Below are 26,131 nucleotides of genomic sequence, written 5' to 3' on the forward strand. Positions count from 1 at the left end.
TTGTGAAAAAAAGATGGGTGGGGGCCAAAAAAACGTGTCAAACCTGAATGGGCTCACGCACCTTAGCGTTACAGATGAAAGGGAGCTGAATTCCGCATGTGTTAGAATGAGATACGGGGGGTGGGGTGGGGGGGGGTTTATGGTTTATTGTTGTCATTGTTACGTTCACACAGCTATTACACCAAGAAAATCAATTTCAGAGACGAGCTGCAGATGCCTGAACTGCCCCCGAAGGATCTCACATGCTCGAGTTTTGTCCAGAATCGATGACCAGCGCGGTGTGGAAGGGCAAACGCAAATGGACTCCTGGTTCTCCGGGTCGCAGACGCGCGCAGAATAAGAGGATATCCTACGGTGGTCGTGGCAGAAAATAAACAGTTTCACCTTCTAACTCGCTGATTACACTCCCACTGAGGAAGTCAGATAAGCCACCAAAAAAAAAAAAAACCCATTACAAGGACCGTGGACCTTCTAGTGCTTCCTATCCTGAGAAAGCGTGACAGTTTGGCTGTTCCGTGAACAAACAAACATTTCAGGGATGTTATAAATAACTTCATCTGCAATCTGCAAACTCTGAGATCTTAGGAAAGAGCCCATGAATGTGACATGCAGAATTTATGTCTCCTTCTGTTTGTGAGACGGCCCAGGTTGCTCACCAGCGTTGTTCGCTCGGGGGATGAGTTCAGAGGGCGCGAGTGTGTGTGTGTGTGTGTGTGTGTGTGTGTGTGTGCGTCTTTCTGAGCAAGCAGCGCATCCTCACAGTGGAAAAAAAAAACATGTAGGGAGATGGTTGTATCAGTCGCTTCGTGGCTTCGTTCCTCAGGTTTGTTGGTGGCAGGTTGCTGGAGAGAAGCGAAGCACCTGTGGAGGAACAATTCATCAACCTCGTCTACCAAAACAGTAGCATTTTAGCCTGTTGTAGCCTATGGCAACATTTTGATGACGCACAAAGGTCGGACGCAAGCGACAATGTGCAGTGTTAGTTTTGAAGACGGTTTTCTTTGGTTCACAAAATACCTTGTGACCAATCTGTGATTAGATCAATATGAGCAATTGTTGAAGGGGGTTCCTGACGGGTCACTGGCCTTCAGCAATGTCCATGCTCCTCAACCTCTTACCCATCAGCCAGTTTGTTGCACCACCAACCCACAGTTACAGTTATATCTGTAATATGTTTATTATTTTCTAATAAAAAATAGGCTTTTTCTGGTGCAATAATATGGATTTTTTTTACAATGCATACAGGAATTGGAAATTAAGTGGTGTCCTCCTGCATAGTGTATTTTGGGGATCTATGGCATTAAACAGCAATGCTGTGGAAACACTCTATGAGCAATCCACAGACTTCTGTTATTGTTGCGGCCATTACTTATGGCTGATTGTGCAATCTGGTGTGCGTGGTTTGATGATTTGAGCGTGACCTCTGCGCATGGTACGCGTCACCTTTTGAACCTCAATACCTGACAAACGAGTCATCGGTTCCGTTTGCCGGACGCATGTTAACGGCGTCGTGGAGATGATGCATGCTGCGGTTCTCTGAAAGTCTGATAAGATGCTGATACAGCGGATCATACTGTGAACTATTTGTCAAATCACTCACAGATGGGGGGGAAGTTTGGGAAGTTCGGACCATCCCTCATTTTTCGGGACGGGCCGCGCCCGCTGGTCGCTGATGTTCATCTTCTGCACCGCGAAAAGCAACTTCAAATAGTTTTTAATGTCTTTTGTGAATGGTCCTGTTGTGCATACAGTCAATTATGTCCTTTGTCAGCCATCATTTACTTTTCAAATATTAGCAAGTCATTAATTGTGGACTTTCTCCGCTGGTAGCTCGCCTGAGCACCTTTTTAAAGAGTTTGAGGGTGAGTTTAATGATTGACATATGTGATAATATACAGTATGGCTCCAGAGCAGACCTGTTTTTCACTGTGCGTGCCTGTGGCCATGAATACGCCGGACGTCACCACTCCAGCAAGCAAATAATTTATTCATTGATCCCTGGTGACACACCCGACCTCATGAACTTTCTCGCTCCAGTACTCTTGTAGACTAGATCCGGTCGAGTTGTACCAACATTGACCTCTTTAGTTCAGGAAGTCCCTTTTACAACAAAACTGTGTCTCCAGCGTGTCCTCATATAACCCAACACCGGGATTATTTGTCATTGGATTATTGTAAATCTACCGTCCTACAATATTTTGATCATTTGAGGGAAGACAACAACATGGAGCCGTTTTTCAGTTTTTTCATTATTTACCACACATTGGTGTCTTTGTGCATAAGACCCATCTGTTTTCCTTCACTTCACCTAAAATGCTTCTTTTTAGCTGCCGCACATTTAGCCTTTAAGAAACCAACTCATGTTTTAAACAGATCAGATGTGGTCTTGCTTCATGACGAGTAGTTTTATTCCTTTGCCATCTGCTGCATGAAAAGTTATTGGTCATTTGTTCCTCAACAGGTGTTTAAATCCAGGATGGGTTGTTTTCTCCTCACTGTGATGCAATGACAGAATGAATGTGATATACTTCAAATACAATACGTTTCATACTTGTTGTACTTGCATTAAAATGCTAACGTTGAAATTATTTTCACTTGCATTGAATCACACATTAAAAAAGGAGCTTATTGTACCATCCAGAGTAGTAGCACAGCATTTTCCTTGCAGAATTTGCAGCGTTCTGGTTTACTGTTTGTTTATCACACTTGAATTGGGGGCCAGGTGCAGCAGGCTGCTCATTTCTCAAAGTTGATGTTTTACGCTGCGCTAATTTTTTTCAAATAATTACTGAGCAAACATCCGTTTCGTTAATAAGTTATTCTTGCTCCATCATTAGAAATGTTTCCCGTTTTTGAATTCCATAAGCACATATTATGATTTAGTGACATGCTATTATATATACATATTTTAAAAAAAATATTTTTCCACTTTTTCATCAAATCTGTCTCCTGTTTGTCCTCTGGCTTGTTTTTGAAAGAAAAGAAGCTGGTTTTAAATACTTATATTGTCAATAAACACATCTCTTCTCTTGTCTCTATTTGTTTTCATGTGAAAAGCTTAAGAACCGTGTCATGTTGTTGGGAGTGTCCTGCATCCCACCCCCCCCCCCCCACCCCCCCCTCCTGTGTGCTGTGAAGGGACAAGCGATTCACTCCACAAAAGCAAACTTTTCAGATTTTCATTTAAGTGATTTTAAAACTTTCACAGACTGGAAACTGAGTGGAAACTTTCCCTTCAGATACAGCTATTTGAGGACCCGGGTGTCTCACTCAGTCCAAAGACCAGAGTGTTGTGCACTGGGGGGGGGGGGGGGGGGGGGGGGAGCGGGGCCGGGGGGAGGTGGTAGCGGGAGGGGGGCTGCAGGACATGCAAAAAGAGGAAGGAGGGTGAGGGAGTAGAGGGAGGGAAACGGGAGCCCAGACTTTTGGTTTTCTCATTAATTCAGTGTGGCCCTCTCTTTTCAGTTTTTTTTTTTTTTTTTTTAAAAGCCCGCCCACTGACCATTATCAGCACAGCCCCTATATATGGAGACTGCTGCTGTGGTTTTTGTGAGTGCACAGGCGTCACAGAGCTCGAAAACCCCTGAAGCCACACCGCCAGCCGCCATGAGAGAGTTCCGGAGCAAAGACTTTTGGAGGGCCGTCCTGGCCGAGCTGGTGGGAATGACCCTCTTCATCTACCTCAGCATCTCGGCGGCCATCGGCAACAAGATCAACTCCGGCCCCGACCAGGAGGTGAAGGTGTCGCTGACCTTCGGGCTGGCCATCGCCACGCTGGCTCAGAGTCTGGGCCACATCAGCGGAGCCCACCTGAACCCGGCGGTGACCTTCGGCATGCTGGCCAGCTGCCAGATCAGCGTGTTCAAGGCCGTCATGTACGTCGTGGCCCAGATGCTGGGTTCGGCCCTGGCCAGCGGCATCGTGTACGGGGCGCGTCCCAGCACCACGGACGGCCTGGGGCTCAACGCTGTGAGTACATTATTTTTTTTGGGGGGGGGTGGGGGTTGTTATTGGTGAGGATGCGTGCACTTTATCTCCTTTGGTATTACTGGAGTAGCGATGACATTAAAACCAAACTGCAAAGAATCTGCAATGCAAACTGTTCTGGGGAATGAGGTGTTTTTAATTTTTGTGCATACTGGTGCTTCATTTGTCTTTGACCGATCCGCAACATAAGCTGTCTTCTTATCAAAAAAATGTTGGGTGTTTCAAGGCACGATGTCACCCTCCCACACGTGGTGTAACAGCTGAATAGATGTTTTTTTTGGCATAAAGAGAAAATAAAGGCTCAATAGAAGCGTTGGGAAACTATCTAACTGTCTAAACTGACTCCGACTGACGAAACTCTTGTTGTTTTTGGATCCCTCTCTCGCAGCTGAACGGTGTCACTCCCAGTCAAGGCGTGGGCATCGAGCTGCTGGCCACCTTCCAGCTGGTGCTGTGTGTCATTGCCGTCACTGATAAAAGAAGGCGTGATGTCACCGGCTCAGCACCCTTGGCCATTGGCCTCTCGGTCTGCCTGGGACACTTGGCAGCTGTAAGTTTCCCCCCCCCCCCCGCCCCCCCTGCAGTGTGTACGTTTATCTGGGCCTGACACAGCGCTTCAGCAAGCAACCACATGCAAACGCTTTCATGCACGACAAACAGTTTTCAGCTAACACCCCCCCCCCCCCCCCCCCCCCACCACTTACTCCATCCGTAAGCTGGAGATGCCCTCTCACGGCCCGTCTCTTTGTGGTTCACCACAGATCAGCTACACGGGCCTGCGGCATCAATCCGGCGCGCTCCTTCGGCCCGGCTTTGATCCTGAGCGATTTCACGGACCACTGGGTAAGTCCGAGGCCAGGAGGAAAAGAAAAGAAGAGAAAAAAGGCTTGCATATCTGCGTGCGTGTCACACGTCGAGCTTCAATAAACGTACTTTCGGTGACAGACAAGAGGAGGGTCCGTCACTGAGGATGGTTAATCAGTGATGGGCGCCCGGTTGCTTCACAGTTAGCTCTGCAAACACAGGCGGAAAGGAGAACCCTTTGAACGGGATTATCTTCCTGTGATAACGATGAGAGATGGATGCATCAACCATCAACCCCCCCCCCCGCCCCCCCCCCCCCCAGTGATTGATGAAAAGCTGTCTCCTTTTTGCAGGTGTACTGGGTGGGGCCGATGTGCGGCGGCCTGGCGGCGGCTCTCGTTTACGACTTCCTGCTGTTCCCCAAACACGATGACTTCCCCGAGCGCATGAAGGTGCTGGTCAGCGGCCCGGTGGGCAACTACGACGTCAACGGGGGCAACGACAACGCCACTGTGGAGATGGCGTCGAAATAGTCCCATGCAGACCCCTCCCTAAAAAAAAAAAAACACTTTCTCTGTACAAAAAGAAAAAGAAAAGCTCTTATATTGGGTGTAGGATCTCAGTGTTTTTATGTGCTTATTTTTGAATTACCAATAAGAATCGGTGCAACGAACCAGTCGGTGTCTCTCCGAGGTAGAACTCACTCCTTCGTCTGACCCCCCCCCCCCCCCCACACGCTAGCTGCTCAAAAGTTGAGGATGTCAGAAATGTTTTCCTCCCCCATATCAGTATTCTAATGACAAGCCATTTTCTTTTGTATACCCGTTGTGTCTGTGTAACTTTTATATATTTCTGATTGATAATGTTTTGCGTGATCTCTCTGTTTTTTAAATAAATAAAACCCTTGTTTTTAACAGTTGTTCCTGCGTGTGCTTTTCTTCATGTGGTCATGTAGAAAACAAACATCTGATGTTATAGATTTGATATAAACTTTGGATTTTTTATATAAAAATTCAGAAAAAACTCTCACTTCATCGTATTGTCCCACTGGTTCTCTCAAACTCCTAATTTTACTCCTAATTTTATCTTATCTCCTAACTTACTAACCAATAGCATTAGTTTTTAGCGTACTAACACATAGCTTATATTTTATTATACTTTTATTTTATTCTTATCTTATTTACACTATGTTGTTTTTATTCTACTGTCCTCATGCACCTTCCGCCAAGACAATTTCCATGTATGTACAACATATTATGGCAAAAAACCTTTTACTGATTCCTGATTCCTGAAAAGACAACATTTTATATTTTTACTAGGAATTCAGCGGGAAACGAACATCTGTGGCAAAGACGAGCTTCTGCCCTCCATTATTTCATTATTGTGACATATAAAAAAAGAAAAAAACTTAACCTAACCAACATTACTGTTAGTGTGAGTTATATCAACAAGCTGTGATTGTAATACTTTTTCAAGAAAACATCTGGAGACCTTTTCAGAATATTTCCAGATGAATACAGATTCATGCTGAATTAATCCTTGAGGGAGCTCCGGGGCAAACACGCGCTTTGAATCATCTTCCAGTGAACCTGAAGCCCAGTCAGACACCCTTTAATTTACCTGATAAGAAAGCAGTATTCAGTGGTCTGCATTCCCCAAAAAATGATGAAATGCATCGTTCATAGAGCAGCGTGTTACAGGGAGGGTGACAAGCAATGTTCTAACTGTGTGTGACAAGTGTGTAAATGTGTAGGTTTGCAAAGATTAGACCAGAGCTAATGGTTGGTAAACACCAGAGATAAGCCCGACACTCTCTCTACCCTCTTCTGAGTCTTTATCTTTACATTCTGAGTACGTTTTTTGTGAATATTTGTTTTAAACACTCTTTTTGAATATTTATTTTAATAATATTTATTTTGAGAATACAGACTAAAATATTTTTTAGAATCCCTTTTAGATTTTCTTTCAATTTTTCTAGTTCCTTACTTTTTTTCCTAGGAATAAAAAACATGTTGCAAACCACCATTCTTTATTTAGTTTCATTATTTTTCTAATTATATTTTTCATTTTTTTTTCAAGATTTCTATCTTTCAAAAAAATGTAAATATTGTTTGGAATATTTTTACACATACAGTCCACAGTAATAAATCCTCCCTCCTGTTGTTATTTACGCCTTTTGTGTTGTCCGGGAGGATCTTTTGTACCAGATGTACCAAAAGAACAAGGACGTCTTTTTCAACTAATAAAACGGTTTGGTGGGAGAGATGCTCCTGCTCACGTGGTTTGAAAAGTGTGGCCTTTGTCCTTGCCGTTGATCCTCCACTTATCTCTGGCATTTACTTTATTATGTCCTGTATATCCCCTCAATGAATAGCTCCTCTCATCGATGCTATCATCTCTAATCTCAGGCATCTGCACTTCAAATATGAGATTAAGTGACAACTGAAACGGATCTGCCGTGTGTTTTTTTTTAATGTGATTTAAGAATGAAAGGAAACGACTGAATTTAGGTCAGGAAATATTTGGCAACAGGTTCTTCTAGAAAGTAAAGACGAAGATGTGCTGCTTTTTAAAAAAAAATGAGGCAACAATGACAGTGTTCTCTTTTCTTTATTACTTTTATTTCACGGACGAGAAGCAGCGTGACCCTTTGACCCGTCCGTTCCCACACAAATGCAGCATGGGAGGCCGGTTTCCTCAAAAAGGTCCCGTTTCCTTCACAGCGGCTCATGACCGCGTGACGCGACCTCACAATAGAACAGAATGAGCTGATTTCGCAAACAGTTGCAAACAGTCACGTTCCAACAAGTGTCCTTCCCACGCGTGACTGATGTCGTTCACACACTCGCCGCAGGTGTCAAGCCGGACGGAGTTAAACCGGAAAACAACACGGTGCCTTTCCAAATTGCCAGATCACAAGGAGTCTATTTTCAATTTTGCGTTGGAGGGATGATAATAAAAATGCAAATGAACAATTGACTCGAGCATGGATTAAATTTTGAACACCAGGTGCTGAGGGCTGCTTGTGTTATTTCGTAAATTGCCCGGTAAACTGTGCTTATTATTTTTACTTTAAATTATTTTTTTTAAAAAGCATTTTGATAATTAAACATCATCTTCATCATCATTCAGTTACCACTTATCTATCTCAAAGTCACACTTTGGTGCAGTCTATCGGATTGTGAATAAAAGTGAAAAGCCGTCTGTTGGAAGGAACAAGAACTGCACAGAGTGGGAGACGTTGGAGGTCATTGTCACTTGGCGCCCACCTGAACCCCGCCGTCACCCCGGGCCTCTTGGCCAGCCTGCGAGGTCGGATCGCTCCGAGCCACCTTTTCTCCGTGAGCCGCTCAGGCTGCGGTCGGCGTCGTTGTGTACGCCGTCGGGCCAGAAGCCACGCATTCCCTCGGCGTTAACAAGGTAAGGATCAACGCACGCATTTACACTTTTCCGCCTAATGGAGGGCATGTGTTTCTCAAATTGAGAGGCATTTGGCATATCCGCCTCCGGCCTGGTGTAGTTTTTCCTAGTTGGGTGTCAACTTTGGTCCAGACTTAATTTTTAGACATTTTTAGAACTACAGGTGATCTTTTGTTTAATTTTACACCTGCCATGCAACACATGTCCCTTCTCCCCATGGGATGAAAGCCTCTCTGCTGTATTGCAGCTGAATGGAGTCTGCAGGCCCAAAAGGTTTCGGCGTGGAGTTCACGCTCACCCTTCAGTTGGTCCTGTGTGTGCGCTCGCGGTCGCTGACCGGAGAGACGTGACGTCGGCGGGTTTGAACCTCTGACACTGGGACACCTTGCCGGGGTCCGCGCAGCGACGCATTTACACCGCATCTAACTCTGTCTCCTGGTTCCAGGTGTATTTGCTGGCACCCAGTAAAGCTCCCCTGCAGTGACACAAAAGAAGAGGCCTGCTCTGCTGTGGCTCGGCGCAGGGAAGAACCCATCGGGAGGCCCTTCTAGAAGAGGTTTCCGGGGAGTTCTGAGAGGAAATGACCACTGCGTGCGGCTGATTTTGTATAAATAAAACTGTTTTTCAACATCAGGAGTAATCGATGTGAACTGAAATTGTGTGCAGGGCTTTAGGAATGTGACTTTTTTTTGCTGACTGCGTGCACCGTTGGTGAGTTCGACAGGAAGAGATGATGAAATTGAACTTTATTTGACCCTCTGGAATTTTCTGTGCAGCCGTGGTCATTCAGACTGCTAAGAGGTGACGTGGCGTTGATTCCCTCCGTCATCAATGCGTCGCTGCACACAAACGTCTAAATAAGCTCTTGTTTTTTTGTGGGCGGGGCATAAGGAGGTTTTGGATGCCGGCAAGTTGCGATTCCTGTCTGTTGGTACATCTGAAAGGAGAAAAATGTAAGTAGTAGAAATCACGACTGGTGGGTTACTGTTTCCGCTAATAAGATCATCGCCGGGGACAACGGTTGCATTCAAATTTAAACTGCCAGCGTGATGTTGAAGCGAGTGTCCTGCTTGGTGTTGCGGTTCTACTAGAGACCGCTGTTCCTTTTGTCGCGATTTGAGACTCGTCCTCCGTGGTTCCATCATTTTTGCAGCGTGTGTGTCGACGGATCAGAAAGTTTTGCGTCGGAAAAAAAAAAAAGACAAGCTCAATGTCGGCTAAACAGGTGTGAGACTTGGTAATGTCAACATGAAATATTCTCCGAGATAAAACAACGTCAAAAGGATCACTTTGCTCCATAAAGTATCAACCAATTAAAGCATGTCTAAAGATGTAATTCACTCAAAGGTAATATAAGGTTGCCCTGGGATTGCATCAGTAGCCTGTACAATTCATGCCAAGTCAGTGGCCTATTAATGAACAATGTATGATTTACAGATAAAGCCATTTTGAATTATATCTATGATATAATAGGGATTATTCTTCCAGTTTGTATTTTGAAGTTTTTATCTGCAAAGTTCCCTTATCCTTATTAACATCATGGAATTGGCCGGGAAAAAAGCGATGTATGTTTTAATATGCCATTAGTGTCTAATTGATCACAAACTATATTATTATATTCAGAGTGTTTGGCAACGGTTCCGAGAATCTCTCCGCAGTGAAAGAGTGGGCGGACGAGGATCAGCTAATTGCCCCACAAATCACTTTAGATTCTCCATTAGAAGAAGCACGATTAGACGAGATGTGGCCGCGGCGGCGCCACGCCCAAGAACGTCCTCTTCCTCCTCGTCCAAAACACCGGCGCTCTCCCACTTCCCGTTTTGGGACCAACGCGTATTCGATCCCCTCACACTGGTGTGATAAGCTGCTGTGATCCTCTGCATCTGAAACGGCCCTCAGCGGGGGTCGGAGGTCAATCCGGTCAAGGCCGACTGTTCGGTGAAGCCTGTTTTTTTGGGGGGGGGTTTTTAGCGCTGGGGCAACATGGCCAGCTGCTTGTGGAGTATTCCCAATATAATCTTTTCGCAGGTCCACATTTAGTGTACTACTAAGAAACGCGATGAAGTTAATTTAAAGCATATTTCAAATGTACTTAAATAGAGTGAACTCTGCAATTACTGAGAATTTCAGTGTATCTTTTTGTGTACTTTTTTTTATGTGGAACATTTCTACTGAGTATTTCTACTTTGCACTTTAGCTCTGATCTCATAGACCTTCGCTCTTTGTGTAGGTGATCGAATGTATCCTGCTGTTGTTACATTGTGAGATTCACTCGGGCCTGTGTGCAGAGATAAACGGGTTCGTGTCGTACCAGGGGGCTCAAGGCCTTTTGTCTCGGTTGTTTCTGTACACAGTGTAACTTGTAATCTTTGAAATTCGACAGCGTGGCGTTATCACTCCCTCAAAGCCGAGACAATGCCTTCCCCACTTACGTTTCATTGTATCAACAGTGCCTTTGAAGACTAGAGAGGAGATGTATAAATGCAAATGCTTTTGGGATCAATTGGTCATTTTTGTCACTTTGTTTGGATCCCCTCCTCGCGGATGTTTCCCGTCTCTCAGCAGATCAAATCACCACCATGTTGTTATTCAGGAAGCGGACGATTTAATTATGAGACAAATCATCCATAATGACGTCATCGCGAATGGACTTTTTTTTTGTCGATTCAAGTGTGAATGTCTGCATGGTTTAAATACACTTTAAATTGTTATTCCAACTAGTATTGTTATTCCAAATAGTCTCCTCACTGGGCTGCGTCCCCCCCCCTCCTGCTGGAGCTGTTCCTCCTGCAACCCGACCCCAGATGAGCGGCTGGAGATGAGATTGGATAGTATCCCCATGTTTGATTGCATATGTCTAAATATATAAATTGGAGAACAGCATCATTGAAAAAGTAACTACATCCGATGTATTTGAGTGTAATTTTAGTAGGGTTAATGATGTATAACAGTACACTTTAACAGCAGACTTTTAATACAGCAATGATGCGCTCATGGAAGTGTCTTGAAATAAAGGGCATTTCAGTGATTTGTTTTGTGAGGTGAGCATTAACACAATGTTTGTGTCCCAAATTCTTTTTACAATGGCCTTTACGGTGGTTAAAGTCTACGTGTTGGTATTTTGTCGGGTCCAAGTTCCGCTTGTTGCATCACCAGTGAGGATAAATCTGTGGTGGAAAACAACCACAAACTTTAACAAAAACTTGAATGCAACATTGAGCACCAGAAAACTACATTTCCTTTAGATAATGTGCTGGAATGCTGAAAGCTAAACTTACTAAAATACAGAAAGGAGAATGTTACCACATAAAAAATGTTGAAGGACAAAATAATTGAACTGCATAACCTTCTAGTTATAATGTATAACTGGCAGAGAAGGAAGCTCCACAGCATTACCAAAGACTTTAAGAGCTGATTTACAATACAGGAAAAGATGGAACAACAAATTTAGCAAAAGTTATGGCAGTAAAAGAAGTAGAGGAAGTAGTAGCGGTGGTAATAGCAGTAATGGTGGTTGTAGTATAACTATGACTATATGTATAACTATACTATATGACTATATGTCTTAGCAATAGCTGGTCGTAGTTTTAGAAGAATTAGCAGTAGTAGACATAGTTGTATTTGAAGTTGCAGTAATAACAGTGGATGTAGTTATAGCAGTAGATGTAATAGTACTAGTTCTAGTATTATTGGTGGGAACAGTAATAGCGATAGTATATGTAGAAATAGCATTTGTAATAGTGATAGTAATAGCAATATGTTATTATGAGTTGTAGTAGCAGTCGTGGTACTGGTAGTACTAGCAGTGGGAGGGGTTTTAATATTAATACCAGTAGAAATACTAGTAATAGTAGTTCAGTATTAATAGCAGTATAATTACCAGTAGTACTGTTAGTAGAGGTAATAGTATCAGTTGATGTATGTGATGTGTCAGACATGAAAACGCTGACCAAATAGAAATATCTGAAGCTCTTCTCCATCCGACTCAAACTGCGCAATACACAACCATGTAAATCTCAGAAACTGTCTGAAAAGTTCTTGAAACATAATTAGTAACAGTTAAAAAAAGTCCAATAGGCTTAAAACAGCTGAATAATTTCAAAATGGTTCAAGGTTTTGTCAACATTTGATAGTGTAAACGGTGGCTGCAGTTTAAGGAAGAGGGCAGAAAAAGGCTTTGAAAGTTTAAGAAGCTTAAGGGGATTTGAGAAATATCTCCACAGAGAATACACATAAAGAAAAATATGAATCTTGCTCAATATTTTGAGAAGTTAGAGGCATCAGATAGATAAGCCATAGCCAGCTTGTCCTCAATAAGCTCAGTAGATTGATAGCCAACTGTTTCTATAACTAAAAGTATGCAGGACGAGTCAAATGCCAACAAACATATGGAAGAAATTTGCTTCCAGCATTGCAACGACTAATGCACCTAAATGGGCAGAGTCCATAAATCAACTGATCTGTTTGTATCAGTGGTAATGCTTGGATCAATCCAAAATACACATTCTGTATCATTCTTCACGGGGAGCATCTGATCTGGTGAATGTTACCGTAACCTCCAATGCACTGAGATTATAAGTGTTTCAATGAAGGATGCACGGCGCGATACTTTTACACACGATTGTTAGTGCGGGAGTTCAGAGGCCGGTCACGTGACGGCGGCCAATTTAAAATCTCCTTTCTTTGCGTGCCTGACCCCCCAGAGGTCAGAGCATTGTGTTTAGCCTCTTGTTTTGAAGACTGTCCTCAACAACATGGACAATGCTCTTCTTGTGGGACCTCAATCATTTTGTCCGAGACTGACCTCCATCAAATGATTTGGCTCTCGCGGCGTGCTTGATTATTCCATGACTTGGCACGGGGACAGTGCTCGGTGGCCCTCTCATTATGTTTATGTGGACAAAAATAATGAATGAAGGCGTAACCTTCTTTTAACTGATCTCAGATCAGGCAAGTTTACAGTGTAATATTGAACCCAGCTACATGGCATGTAACATACACTTCCTGAATGTAGAATATTCTGTTATAGAAAACTGTCTTGATTTTAACTCTAGAAAGCCAAACAAAACAGATCCCCAGTATTGTAACATGAGACTATAAATTGCACAACTAGTATATATTTATATATGTTGTGATTTTGAATTGATCCAACTAAATTGTACCGATGCAGTTGATACTAGGAGGGGGGGGGGAGGGGGGTCAATAGTGTATATTAAAAGGCAGATATAATAACGATAGTTTGGAGGATGAAAAAGCTTTTAGCTGATTAATCGGTCAGTAGCCATAGAGGTTACGCTGTTTCATTATGTATCACTTTTGTGGTTAGAATTTAAGTGCAATGTCCTGAACAAAGACAAATCTCATCTCCGACTTAAATATCTGACGTATGGTGGCAGCTGATCTGCTCACTCCCTCTCTGCTCTTCATCAGTTTTTGGCAATGTTCCAATAAATAGTGTGTCCGGGGGGGGGGGGGGGGGGGCACTGTCCCTCGGTAAATACACATGACAACAGGTCACACTGCACGTTGGTTTCGGTTAGAGTCCGTGAGTAATGTCAACCAAAATACACCAAAAGTAAATACAAGAAAAACATCATAACGAAGGGAGCAATTTCGTGCCATTTTAAAGCACAAATTATCTCTTGACAACAACATCGTTTTAACTAAGGGGTTAAAGGTTTGCATGCATCAATTATGTTTGTGTGAAAAAAAGGATGAAAATTCCTCCAACCTATGTATTTGGCATTTATTTTATTAATGGATTGGATCTTTAAAGATTGACATCCCAGTGTAACACTCCAGTGGTTCTAATGTGCTTTGTGACATGGTTCAACAGAAAAGCCTTTGACAGAAAAAAGCATGCCCTGCCAAATAGCCTTTAGTCCTAATTTTGTGCACTCAAAGACACAGTCACACATGCATGAAAAGTAATATGAAAGCTGTGCCCTTTGGGAAGCCTCCTCATAAACACCAGGACTTTAGCCATGACCCCAACCATGAAGGACAAGTACAATGTAGCATCATATTACAGTTAACAAGTAAGCTGCATGGCTGTGATATGGTAGATGCTACAGGGACATACACACACGTGCAAACACACGAATTAGTATTAAGTGTGCAAAAACACCGTGACAGCTTCCCCTACTGGGAGTTAAAGTAATGTGCAACACTGCCGCCCCCCGGTCTACAACGGATAGAGTCCTCTGTCCTGAAACAAGACGAATATGAGAAAGAATCTTATCTTTCTATAAGCAATATCCTCTTATATTAAACATTTCAGATGAGGAATGTTGTAAGATACGGTAGTTTTTAATTAAAATATATATGTTTTTGAAACGTGGTGCATTAATAATATTGAGTTTGTTTGCAATTAAAATTGACAATTAAATCGGTTTAGATTGGTTACTAAGCAGTCTCGACATTCTAAATATTAGTATGAGTTGGGGGAAATGAGCAGTGATATTAAACAAAATAGATTATAAAATAATAATTGACTGTATTTTTATTATTTTTATATACATTTAGCAAATTTAAGTTTTATGGACGCTATTTTCCGGATTGCGCAACAGACCATCGTCCATTGCCAAGGAAACCGGAAGATGTTCAGCGTCACTTCCTGTTGCAACGGCGAAAAGATGTCGCCTACGTTATTTAATTTTGTCGACGCTAAGGACAAATTTACGGTGAGAAACCCCGAAAATAGCCTTTCGGTTGTAAATAACTTGGCTTATATACCGTATATTGTGATGATAACAATAATGTGTGTTTTAGTCCGCCGGTTGCTGCTTGTTCTCGCTCTGCTAACCAGTGTACTCGTATCCCAGCAGCTAGCTAGTTCCAGCTAAGCTAACAAAACGCCTTCCGATGATGCCTTTTTTAATTTCCTATTCTCTCTCTCACACATCTACAGGCGTCTGCCAGACATGCACTGGTTGGTAAAACCAGCAAGCCTTTGATAAACGTGTTCAATCAGTTCCCTGGAAAGTAAGTGATGCTAGGTTTAGCCTCTGTACAAAACATGGATTCCAGTCGTGAAACGTCTTTTGACTCAACCGTGTTTGTGTTAAAGTGAGGCTGAAAAGAAGACCACCCTGGACCAGGCGCTGAGGGGGGTTCTTGGTGATCAGATTGTAAGTAGATTTGCGGTCTTCGTTGTATTTCTAATAATCTCATTGAATGAACGTGTTGCATTTTTTTGGTCTGCAGGTTGAGAAGAAGGTGAACTGTGATGAATACTTGGCCCTCATCTACCTGAGTATTGATGCAGTGACAGAAGGTATGCTGCTCTTTATGTCTTTGATTTATATGAAAGACCACCGTTAATAAACGGGTTTGATCGATGGTTCAAACTTCCCTCCCACCCACAATAATAATACAGTTTTTATTGGGCTCAGCAGTCGACAGATAAAGAAAGACACCATTTGCCATGAATCACTCTGATTTACAGAATTAAAACATGAGCTGGCTAAATATATTTAAAGGATTTTTTTTACGCCTCTTAAAGCGTTTGTGATGCATTTTTTCACTGTCTTCCTTTAGGTATCTGTTCTGCTACCACTCCTTTTCTTCTGCTGGGAGATGTACTGGACTGTCTTCCCCTCGACCAATGTGACAAAATATTCTCTTTTGTCGAGGAGAATGTTTCCACATGGAAATCGGTAATGAAGCTGCAGACTCTGTCCATTCTAGCACGTCTCCAGTGTACTAAAGATCATTTAATGTTCATGTCATCTTTATTTCCCTAGAGCTCCTTTTACACTGCAGGGAAGAACTACCTGTTGAGGATGTGTAATGGTAAGAACTTTTTTTCATTTCTGTTGATGTGCAACGCGTTGTATGTTTTAAAGGTTATAGCTGTACGTATCACACCTGTCAATCTGTAGATCTTCTACGGAGGCTTTCCAAATCCCAGAATACGGTATTCTGTGGGCGGATCCAGCTCTTCCTGGCACGCCTCTTTCCTCTGTCTGAAAAATCAGGTAAACAAATGTATATTACCTTTGATTAAATATATATAACAATCATCTATATAAAACTGTGTCTGTTTGCACTTTTTTTTTAATGTACTGCCATGTTTCATTCCAGGGCTCAATCTGCAGAGCCAGTTCAACCTGGAAAATATAACCGTGTTCAACAAGAATGAACAAGAAAGCACTTTCGGCCAGAAGGTAACGTGTGTTTTATAGTCTTATAGCGACACTGAGCGGTTTAAAATGTAACCGTGAAACCCTAGTTTAATCTTCTTTTATTTTGTTTTAAAGCACACAGAAGAAAAGGAAGATGGCATGGAGGTGGAGGAAGGAGAAATGGGCGAGGAGGAAGCTCCCGCTCCATGGTAAGGGAAAGTCCAAGATACGGAAAAGCTGAAGTTTATCAAATTTAACTTTTTGCAAGATATTCTTTTTTTGTTTCATTAAAGTCTCCTTAATCATTGCTTTCAGTTCCATTCCGATTGACTACAACTTGTACAGAAAGTTCTGGACACTGCAGGACTACTTCCGAAACCCTGTGCAGTGTTACGATAAATTCTCCTGGATGACGTTTCTTAAGGTAATGCACAAACGCGTCAAAAGTGGGATCATAACTAATCCCAAAGTAGACGCTTAAAGGCAATGACTCGCTGCCGCTGTAAATCTTTTTTTTTCCCCCCGCACAGTTCTCAGATGAGACCTTGGCCGTGTTCAAGAGCTATAAATTAGATGACATGCAGGCCTCCAAGAGAAAGCTGGAGGAGCTCAGAGCATCTGGGGGGGAGCATGTCTACTTTGCCAAGTTTCTAACAAGTGAAAAGGTAAGAAAACCGTTTTTTATGCCCCAAGAAAATGTATTTGTCATGATCGAAGTTCCTCGGGCTCTCTGTCTGCACATCTGGTATCTCAGCGACATCTAGTGTTCCGATTGGGTTCAACCTCCTTTTGTGAAGCCTTTCTTAGTTCTAGGAAGCACTGAAAACTTGGATCAAGAGTTCATTTGAACAAGGAGTAAAACTCGTGGGAGCCGCCGGCCTCTGCCCCAAAATAAGCTGCAAACGCTCCTGTTGGCTTGAGTGTGTTTATTTGTCTTGGCACAAACAAAAGTTTTTCTCTGCTCTCGACCCTCCAGCTGATGGACCTGCAGCTCAGCGACAGCAACTTCCGGCGGCACATTCTACTGCAGTACCTAATCCTCTTCCAGTACCTGAAGGGCCAGGTCAAGTTCAAAAGGTGAGGCCTTGTGGCCGTGTGGCAAGAAGCTGTCGTCAGTGGGTTGGGGTTTCATATTTAGTTTCTGTCGTTGCACAGCTCCAGCTGTGTCCTGAATGACGACCAGACTACGTGGATCGAAGAGACGACTAAACTGGTTTTTCAGGTATTTATGAAGGAAGATGTTTCACCGTCTTCTTGTTTTTCAAAAGTGAAGATTCACCTGAACCTTTTTTTTATAAACAATTAATACACTTTTCCATTCACCACCAGACGTAATTAGCTGTGGCAATAAGTCTAGTTTGATTCCGAATCTTTTTTTTTGTTTTTTGCACACGGTCCACAGAGAGAGAACCGTATTAACTTGTGTCTGTCCTCTTGTAGCTGCTGAAAGAAATCCCTCCTGATGGAGACAAGTTTGCCACCATGGTCGAAGTAAGCCAAGATTGGACAACACTATATTTGGATACTAAACAGGCTTTTGTTGTTTCCTTGTACGAGTTCCACGTACTCTAGTAACACTAGAAATGTTTTTTTTTTTTTTTTTTCAGCACATCCTCAACACAGAGGAGAACTGGAATGGCTGGAAAAATGAGGGATGTTCGAGCTTTGTGAAAGAAAGGTACAGCAGCTCAATGTCTGAGTAGATCTGCACACAACAAAAGTGTTCCGTGTAATCTTGGGCTGGTGTGTCAAAATGTCAGCCTGTTCTCATGTCTCTGCTCTTCCACAGGACAGTAGATGAAAAACCCAAGAGGCCCACCAGGAAAAGACAAGCTCCAGAAGACTTCCTTGGCAAAGGGCCGGACTCCAAGATCTTCATGGGAAAGTGAGTGACGGTTCTATCCCGGCCAAAGTAAATGTACCCGGTGCACAATGTGTGGGGGGGGGAAAAAGATCCCTGCTTAACAGCAGCAGACTAAACCACAACAACTGTGTTTCCGTTAGTGACGAGTTGACTCGACTGTGGAACCTGAACCACGACAACATGGAGGCCTGCAAGTCCGACAGCAGGTCAGTGGTCCGGAAAACGGGGGGGGGGGCAGAGGGGGGTGTTCTGGGTTCTCCTCCACAGCCGCGCCCGCCGCGTCGATGTCACACGGCGTTGTTTTCATTGGCTGTCTTTCCTTCAGGGAGTTCATGCCGTCGCTGGACGAGTTCTTTGCGGAGGCCATAGAGCAGGCCGATCCCGCCAACATGGTGGAGGAAGAGTACAAGTGAGTTCCCACGCTGTTATATTCCATGCCATTTGTATGAATGTGATATTTTTTATTTATATATTTAGGACATTTTAATGGTTTGGAACCTTTTATTTTACCCGTACAACATTCAAATACATATTATTCTGGCATTTTGTGCCATGACTCCTTTAAGGTAACATTCTTTCATATTTATGGTATACTGTGTATTTTTAATGACAGAATATACTTTGACGTCTTTTGCTTCCTCGCTGGCACACCGTAAGCAAGTTTCTTCATATTAGGCCCCATACGTCATTGTGACAGCACAAAACCGCGGGTTCTTCTTCGCTTCTTCTCCCGTCTGTGTGGCTCATCCGGGTTCCTCCTTTAAAACCCATTCAGGGCGGTTCGAAACCCAAACTACGGCTGGCGCGCTCTGCGGCTGCTGTCCCGCAGGAGTCCACACTTCTTCCAGCCGACCAACCAGAAGTTCAAGAGCCTGGCGGACTACCTCGACAGCATGGTCAGCAAGCTGGCCAAAGAGCTGCCGGTGAGGGTTTGCGTCACACAAACACGATCCCATCTTTATTTCTATTAAAGCTGCGCACAGCGGCTGACCTTTCCCCTTCCGCGCACGCAGAAGGACATTCCCTCTGAAGAGATCAAGACGGGAGAGGAGGACGACGACGACAACGGAGACAATCTGCTCAAAGACAGCAACGACAGTGAGTGTGAAGTCACAGATTCAACACTAATCTCTACTATCCCTCTTCTTCCTGGTTTTTGATGATTGAACGTGTGTTCGCCCCTTTTCAGATCAAGCCTCTATCATCTTATCCTCGTTCTTCCAGGTCCGAGCATTCAGAGCAAGATGGTGAGCAACCAGCAGATGGACGACGTCGCGGCGAAGCTGGGCGCCCAGTGGAAGACGCTGGCGCCTCATCTGGAGATGAAGGCGGCGGAGCTGCGGGAGATCGAGACGGACAGCGAAGACGTGGACATGCAGGCCAAACTGCTGCTCGTGGCCTGGCAGGACCGAGAGGGGACGCAGGCCACTGTGGAGAGCCTGGTCGCAGCGCTCAACGCCGCCGGGTTCGCCCAGATCGCGGACATCCTCAGTGAGGCGTGATGATTTGGTACCTCCGCTATAGTTACGCCGTCTTTTTATCAACAAAAAAAAACAACTTGGAAACTGAACATTTTTGTATGTAGTTCAGGTTGAAATTTTTTCACTGAAGAAAATTCAATAAATGTTTTTTTAATAAACGTTGTAGACCATTTATTATCACCACCTATGAAAAGCAATCAATCAAGGACGTCTAGGGAAGTGGTTGAATCTCAAGTCTTTATTTAACCACACAGTTCATCACATGAGCGACGCGTTCTCGTGCAGCTCCCAACACACTTCCAGAAGCATCAGTGAGATTTGGCAGAAAGAACCTCATCTGTCATTACATTTCAGAACAATTCCAGGAGACGACGTGAGCCAAGCACTTAAGAAAAGACCTGAGGTTGAACCCGAGGTTTCCCAGAGGGCAACAGGTGAACAAGGGCAAGTCTTTACAGCGACACGTCGAGGACAGCAGCTCGGCCAGGCATTTCTGTCGAGGTTGATTACATGACTGAAGAGAAATATTTTGCCTGTATGATATGAGCACCTTATCAAAGGCTTTAAAAAATATACAATGTGTATAAAACATTAATGAAACTGCAGAGCCAGACTCCGGATTCGTTATCATTTCTCCATTTTCAAAGCCCAGTATAGTTGAATATTTAACACCATTTGACAGAATTTGTTTTACAAGCATCCGTGGTGGTTACAAAAAAAAGAAAAAAGAAATTAAGGTTCATCAAATCTTTAAAGACACCAGTTTTATTGCACATCTTTGTAGACAGTGCTCGGAAATGGCATTTTGTACGCCTGTCGTCTTTGTCTTCGAGGACACACCTCCCTCCCCAGCTACTGGTCCGCCTCGATCTCCAGCCGCCGGGGGCCGTACAGTAGAACGTACGCTATATGCCAGTCGCCGCCGCCGGACAGTCGCAGGATGTCCTCCGGAGACACCAGGCTCACCTTGTCGTCGTCGAACTTCACCCACTCATCTGACGGAGGGGAGAGAAGCGCAGGGAGAAACAGTTAGGAGGGGGGGGGGGGGGGGGATCAGGCTCCTCCTCCTCCATGATACACGCCGACTACCACCTTCTTTCCTCTTGACCCATCCCACGTAGTGACCCGAGGAGCTGGAGCGGCCTTGGTGAGTCAGCACGGCCTGCAGGTCGTAGTAGCCGCTGTTGTTGGAGCCGAGGTCTGCAGGATAGAGGGTTCATTCAAGGCCTTTACTCGGATTCCTGAGCGAGCCAAACAAATCTCCTCCATAGGCTGGTAAAATGTGAATATGTGGTGTATTGCTGGAACACCTATTGGCACCTATTGGTTTAAGGGTTATTCATTCCTGTTTTTAGTACCATGCTGATGAAGGCAGACTTTGTCCCTAAATATGTAATGAGATTTGTTTGCAGCTATAATTTCCTTTGTGCGTACCATCAGGGAAGGAGAAGGGTTCATATTTCACTTTCTCTGCATCCGGCTTCTTCACCAACTAATGAAGACGAGAAATAAAAAAATAAAAAAAACATGACACTAAAAGAGTTGGTATTCACCGGCTTTCTGCTAATAATCTGAGCATGAAAGTACAAGAAAAGCGGCCTGACCTTTTTCTGCTGTTTCTCTAGATTCTTGTCCTCGACCTCCTTGAACTTTGACCTCACCGGCAGCATTTTCTCCTGGACCTCCGCGGTGCAGAGCTCATAGACGTCCAGCATGAGTGGGAACTTGACATCCTTCAACAACAACAACAAAAAAAGGACTTTACAGTGAAGAGGCGATACCAGGGCTACCGGTTGAAGTTGGCTGGAGACAAACCTTGAGGACTTTTGCATTGACGGACTCCTTCTCTTTGTAGAAAAATCGGACCATTTGAACAGTCAAGTAGGCAGGGAGACGGCTGAGTTTCGACTGGAGGGACACGTAGAAAACATCTCAAAATATGTAATGGAAAGAACGCTCGTTTCAGGGGAAGTTAAAAATATGGACTTACAGATTTAATGTACAGGGCATTTCTTTCCAAGGAAGGAGACATTTTTGTGATTTCTTCTTGCAGCCTCTGGAGAGAAAAGAGTCAAAAACAGGATTTGGTCCGCGTTACCCTGGAGATAAAACTAACCACGGCCAAGTTCATGTTGGTTATACATTTGATCAACCACTCCTTTTTCTCCTGTTGTAACACATTTACAACATGTTTCAGGTTAGTCGGATTCATACCAGTCTTAGTCCTGTGGAAAGGTATTTGACTTCTTGGTTGATGAAGCAACTGAGCTGGAGCTGGCTTTCCTTGCCCTTGATTGGCTCCTCCTCCTCGGACTCTGTGCATTTCATACTGAACGGGAGAGTTAAGGAAAAGCCCATCGGAGCACTGAAACACACACACAGTCAAACCACTGAACCCAGAGATAACATCATCACATAAAGTGTCGTTAGGATACGTAGTCTCAAATTCCACGCCGAAATACTGATCAATTAAGTTCTTCTTTGAAGAGGAAGAAGCGGCTGCAGTGTCAGACTCGGTCTAGATGTTGAGACAAAAGGGGACATTTTAACCTTAAATTACAGAATCCTGCTTTCATCCTAAAACACATGTAAAGGAAAGCCCAATAGATTTTACCTCCATGGAAGTCTCCGGCTCTAATGGCTCCAACTTTTGCTGAAGCACTCTCATCATCTGCAGCCAGCACTCGTTGGCATCCTGAGGACACCCCAAAAGGAACAAATGAGACCACGTCCTGCTATTTACGGTCAACGTTTGAAACAAGAAGGCAGGTAGTAGTGCAAGAGTTCATTCTGAAAGCTAGTTGGCGCAGTTCAGGCGTTTAGAGGTGAGAGGAAGAAGTTAAAGAGAGAAGAAGAGTTAGAGGTGGTTGGAAAAGACTTGGGGGGGAATCATTTCCTGAGCATACAGTAGGTGGAGCTGTGAATAGAAGCACAAGCGATGGTGACGAGTTTCTCACCTGCTGGAGGTACTGTCCCTGGTCCCCCTTCTCGGCAAACTGTGGAAAGGCCATGTGAAGGAACTGCAGCAAAATAATGGGCGGCAGGCTGGACGAGGTCTTCTCCATGGTCTCATACAAGTCACGGAGGGCTGAGGATTGAACAGAACAAGACGTACACATTCATGTCGTAAGGCCTCTAGGAACCTTTAGGGCGCTCATTTCAGGGGGTTCAGCGTTCACAGGGCCTCGTACCTGCCGTGATGTACTGTGAGGGTGCATTGGCCCCTGAAGATCGCAGAGCACCTGCATACCTGCAGGGGGGGAGAGGGGGGATTTCAGCAGGAGACACACACACACACACACACACACAGCCGCCAGGAATTGCGCAAATTCAGAGAGCGAGAGAACACAGAAATGTGCATTTTAAAATATGTTGACCACATAACCGGCGTGGTCAACCTGCTCATTACATTCCAACGGAGGCAGAAAACTCACCTTCTGAGAGCGGTTTTGAGCTCGGGCACAGAGCGCAGACACTGCACCGTGGCATTCATGTAACAGGTGTTGCCCAGGTTTGTCAGCCCACAAGGAAGCTCCATCTGGAAGTACAGAGAGGTTCCTCTAAATGTTTAAATGTACATATACAATACATAGGCAAGCAGTTTGTTCTGAGTCGTTAACAACAAAGCTTTGAGTGTTTCAGAATTGATACAATTTCACTTTATAAAGCACAGTTAATTCAAACTACCTTATATATGTACAAAAAACATTTGAGTAATGAATTAGGATATGCATTTCAGACATTATGTATGGCAGTCTTAAAAATTACTTTTATGAATGTTTCCTAGCAAACCATAAGATTATAATGATAACTTATAATACATCTATAACAGGACTCTATGACAAGATAATAACATTCCCCAATACAAGATGTGAATGCAGATTGAACAGAAGGACATAAAGAGAAATGGTTTGTGGTTTAAATCCCATTTAGTCTTCAATTAGTGTAAGTTTAGGGTTCAGTCCTCCTTGTTAAACATGATTTTCTAAAGTTGCCCCATACTTTTGACAATAACAAAGCGCCTCGCTGCAGCTTTGGAGGTGCACTTGTCTCCGATCAACACAAATGCAGACCTGACAAACATTCTCTTTTCAGGAAGCTGTGCAGACTGTAGATTTTATTTATTAGCTTGTCTGCTTGGTAAACATCACAGTTAGCAAAGCGCGTTCACCTGCACCAGTCAGTGCAGAAAACAACAATCAGCACGTGTGTGTGTGTGTGTGTGTGTGTGTGTGAGAGAGACGCGTCATGCTGGTCATTTTCAGGGTTACTCACCGCTGAGGCCAGCTGCTCCTCAGTCATGTCCTCTACAAACATGGGCCGGACAGCAGGTTCCTCAGGCAGGGCTTCTGCTGAGCCCATCATCAGCAGAGTCATCCCCTCAAAACAGAAATACACATTTACAATCAAGACATTTGGTATGCAGGTCTGTGAACTAAGAAATGCTTAAAACATCTTAAATACTCACATTTTTCAGTTTAATGTCCCCCCACTCGTCATCCTAGAGTAAGAATGAGACAATGGTGAGGTTTTGTTCTTACTCTCAGGCCCGTTCCACGCATGCTTTCATTAGAAACCAAACGCTCACCCAAACAACTGGCCATCGTAGTTGTCTACAAACATTACTCAAACAGCTGTTTATGAGCTGCGGATTAATACACATTTGGTTCTTTTGGGTACATTTACAACAGCAGCACCAGGTCATTGTATGCAGTGTTTGTAGATAACAGATGTCTGCATTGTATGTAACTCTGACAGGCTTTGGCTAAAGGGGCCATACTTAAAAGTGGGAACATTTGTAGGTGTTGGTAGCTGTGATCAGGTTTGTAAACAACACAGATATAGGTCTACTTACAAATTCTCTAACAAAATGAAATAACCGTGCAGGACAGTATTTTCCCCTCACATGCACCTCATAGCCATACCTTCAGAGTGCCTCCCTTCACCATGACCTTCTGCCTGTCCGGCTGAACTCCTGTCAGGGCGAAGAGCTGAGCCTTGAAGACCATGGGTGGTTCCTCTGTGTTCAGCTCCACCGCATCAAACTTCTCTTTGCCCCATTTCACATTCACTGGAAAAGGCCAGGAGATTAGTACACACACACACACGTCAGCCTCCCAGCGTGAGTGTTGGGGGGGGGGAACTTTGTCAAACTGGTGTCATGTAACGTTATGACACAGCATCAAGTTAGCACAGTTAAGTTAGCTAACGTTAGCTTCACATCAGATGCCTGTCGTGCGAAAAGCTGAAAGTGAAAGAATACACACACAACGATTTGGCTGCCAGTGCAGCGATAAATAAATGAGGATTTGCCATTTGAGTTGTGCACCGAAGGTAAATGCCACATTTTTTTAAAGTAAAAAACGTGTTCGATAAGGACTGTTGGTCTGCAAGAAGCAGCAACGTTGAGGGGCTTCTGGTGTGTACACTCCCGATCTGGCTAACGCTAGTTTCGCTTAGCACGGCTACCCGTGCTAACCACGGTTCGTACATAGGAATTAAAACAAATAGGACGCGCGACTCTTGGGTTTCATACTGGTTCAACCTCCTGGTGGACGTAAACAGCTTAGACTGACCAGGTTGCCAACAAAGGGGGTTGATTTTAAATAATTAACGTCGGTTAACCACCTTACCAAACTGTCACCTGGCTAAACTAGCTAGCGTTAGCTGGCACTTAGCGTCAGAAGCTGCTTTTTGGACTGTGTCAGACGCCAGCTTGAGTAACCGGCTTCACCGAACTCATTGGGTAAAGTCCACTAATTAACCGTCACCTAATGACGGCAACGTGGTACTTGTGCGTGTTCTCCTCTGTCGAATTATTGTTTTTTTTTTGTAATAAGTCCACCAAGTGGCCTAACCCGACTTGACAGGCTGGCTACTACCGTTAGCATGCTAATTGCATATCACGCTAAGGCTAACCAATTTAGCAAGGCAAATGCAATTTACGTTACTGCACAAACACACGTGTAAGAGTTGGTGTTTTTGGTTCCCTTTTCCGTGGCAATCAATGTGTCAAGTCAAAACATCACCGTACCTGTAAACACCGGCATATTTGGCAACCTTTTACGTCCTCAACTCTTGATTTTTTTTTCCTGTTCCGATGCACCGGGGCGCGAATGGAGAGTTGGCTAGATGCGGGGCTGAACTTCATTCAAACAGAATGACGCTGCAACAACACGCCGAGAACTTATCGATGCGTTCTGACATCTGCTAGCCATCCTGCCGCAAGCAACGCGCGCACGCGCACACGCGCGGCCCATTGTCGCGCTGAACAGTCAAGTTCGCAGACCAGAGCAATCCTACGTGGGGATTTTATTCCGCAAACTCACCTTCGCTTTGTGCCGATACATTCATATCAGTCTCTGTGAAGTGTCACCTGTTTATCCAAGATAAAACACAATTTCTAGAATATAAATATTAAAAATAATTGTATCAAAAACCAGAGTGAT

General features: G+C 43.9%; 3 protein-coding genes across 5 annotated transcripts; 2 read left to right on the top strand and 1 right to left on the bottom strand.

Annotated features, from left to right (window-relative positions):
- Window positions 1-3,363: 3,363 nt before the first annotated feature.
- Window positions 3,364-5,705, top strand: LOC119209830 (aquaporin-1-like). 2 transcript variants are annotated; one of them, XM_062557906.1, is made up of 4 exons: window positions 3,364-3,969; window positions 4,376-4,541; window positions 4,754-4,830; window positions 5,145-5,705. In XM_062557906.1, the coding sequence occupies exons 1-4, from the start codon at window positions 3,526-3,528 to the stop codon at window positions 5,322-5,324; spliced, it is 867 nt and encodes a 288-aa protein (XP_062413890.1). In that variant the 5' UTR covers window positions 3,364-3,525; the 3' UTR covers window positions 5,325-5,705. The 2 variants fall into 2 exon arrangements, with proteins under 2 accessions (XP_062413890.1, XP_037315322.2); XM_037459425.2 differs by having other exon boundaries at window positions 3,365-3,969; window positions 4,376-4,537; window positions 4,749-4,830.
- Window positions 5,706-14,778: 9,073 nt separating this feature from the next.
- thoc1 (THO complex 1) lies at window positions 14,779-19,840 on the top strand. 2 transcript variants are annotated; one of them, XM_037457217.2, is made up of 21 exons: window positions 14,779-14,894; window positions 15,122-15,195; window positions 15,281-15,341; window positions 15,418-15,487; window positions 15,751-15,869; window positions 15,957-16,005; window positions 16,095-16,190; window positions 16,297-16,379; window positions 16,473-16,546; window positions 16,653-16,761; window positions 16,868-17,002; window positions 17,314-17,414; window positions 17,493-17,559; window positions 17,778-17,828; window positions 17,945-18,015; window positions 18,127-18,222; window positions 18,342-18,407; window positions 18,527-18,610; window positions 18,977-19,124; window positions 19,215-19,299; window positions 19,426-19,840. In XM_037457217.2, exons 1-21 carry the CDS (start codon window positions 14,811-14,813, stop codon window positions 19,701-19,703), a joined length of 2,001 nt encoding a protein of 666 aa, XP_037313114.1. In that variant the 5' UTR covers window positions 14,779-14,810; the 3' UTR covers window positions 19,704-19,840. The 2 variants fall into 2 exon arrangements, with proteins under 2 accessions (XP_037313114.1, XP_037313115.1); XM_037457218.2 differs by having other exon boundaries at window positions 19,391-19,595.
- A 58-nt stretch (window positions 19,841-19,898) lies between these two features.
- On the bottom strand, window positions 19,899-25,901 carry usp14 (ubiquitin specific peptidase 14 (tRNA-guanine transglycosylase)). Its single transcript, XM_037457219.2, has 16 exons — window positions 25,717-25,901; window positions 24,608-24,753; window positions 24,151-24,183; window positions 23,958-24,062; window positions 23,117-23,220; window positions 22,874-22,932; window positions 22,640-22,770; window positions 22,297-22,377; window positions 22,118-22,200; window positions 21,897-22,011; window positions 21,673-21,738; window positions 21,498-21,590; window positions 21,287-21,415; window positions 21,117-21,174; window positions 20,775-20,882; window positions 19,899-20,677 (listed from the first exon to the last, which is right to left on the bottom strand). The coding sequence occupies exons 1-16, from the start codon at window positions 25,730-25,732 to the stop codon at window positions 20,535-20,537; spliced, it is 1,470 nt and encodes a 489-aa protein (XP_037313116.1). The 5' UTR covers window positions 25,733-25,901; the 3' UTR covers window positions 19,899-20,534.
- Window positions 25,902-26,131: the final 230 nt, after the last annotated feature.

Source organism: Pungitius pungitius, chromosome 15 (genome assembly GCF_949316345.1).
Source record: "Pungitius pungitius chromosome 15, fPunPun2.1, whole genome shotgun sequence".
NCBI classification, from domain to species: Eukaryota; Metazoa; Chordata; class Actinopteri; order Perciformes; family Gasterosteidae; genus Pungitius; species Pungitius pungitius.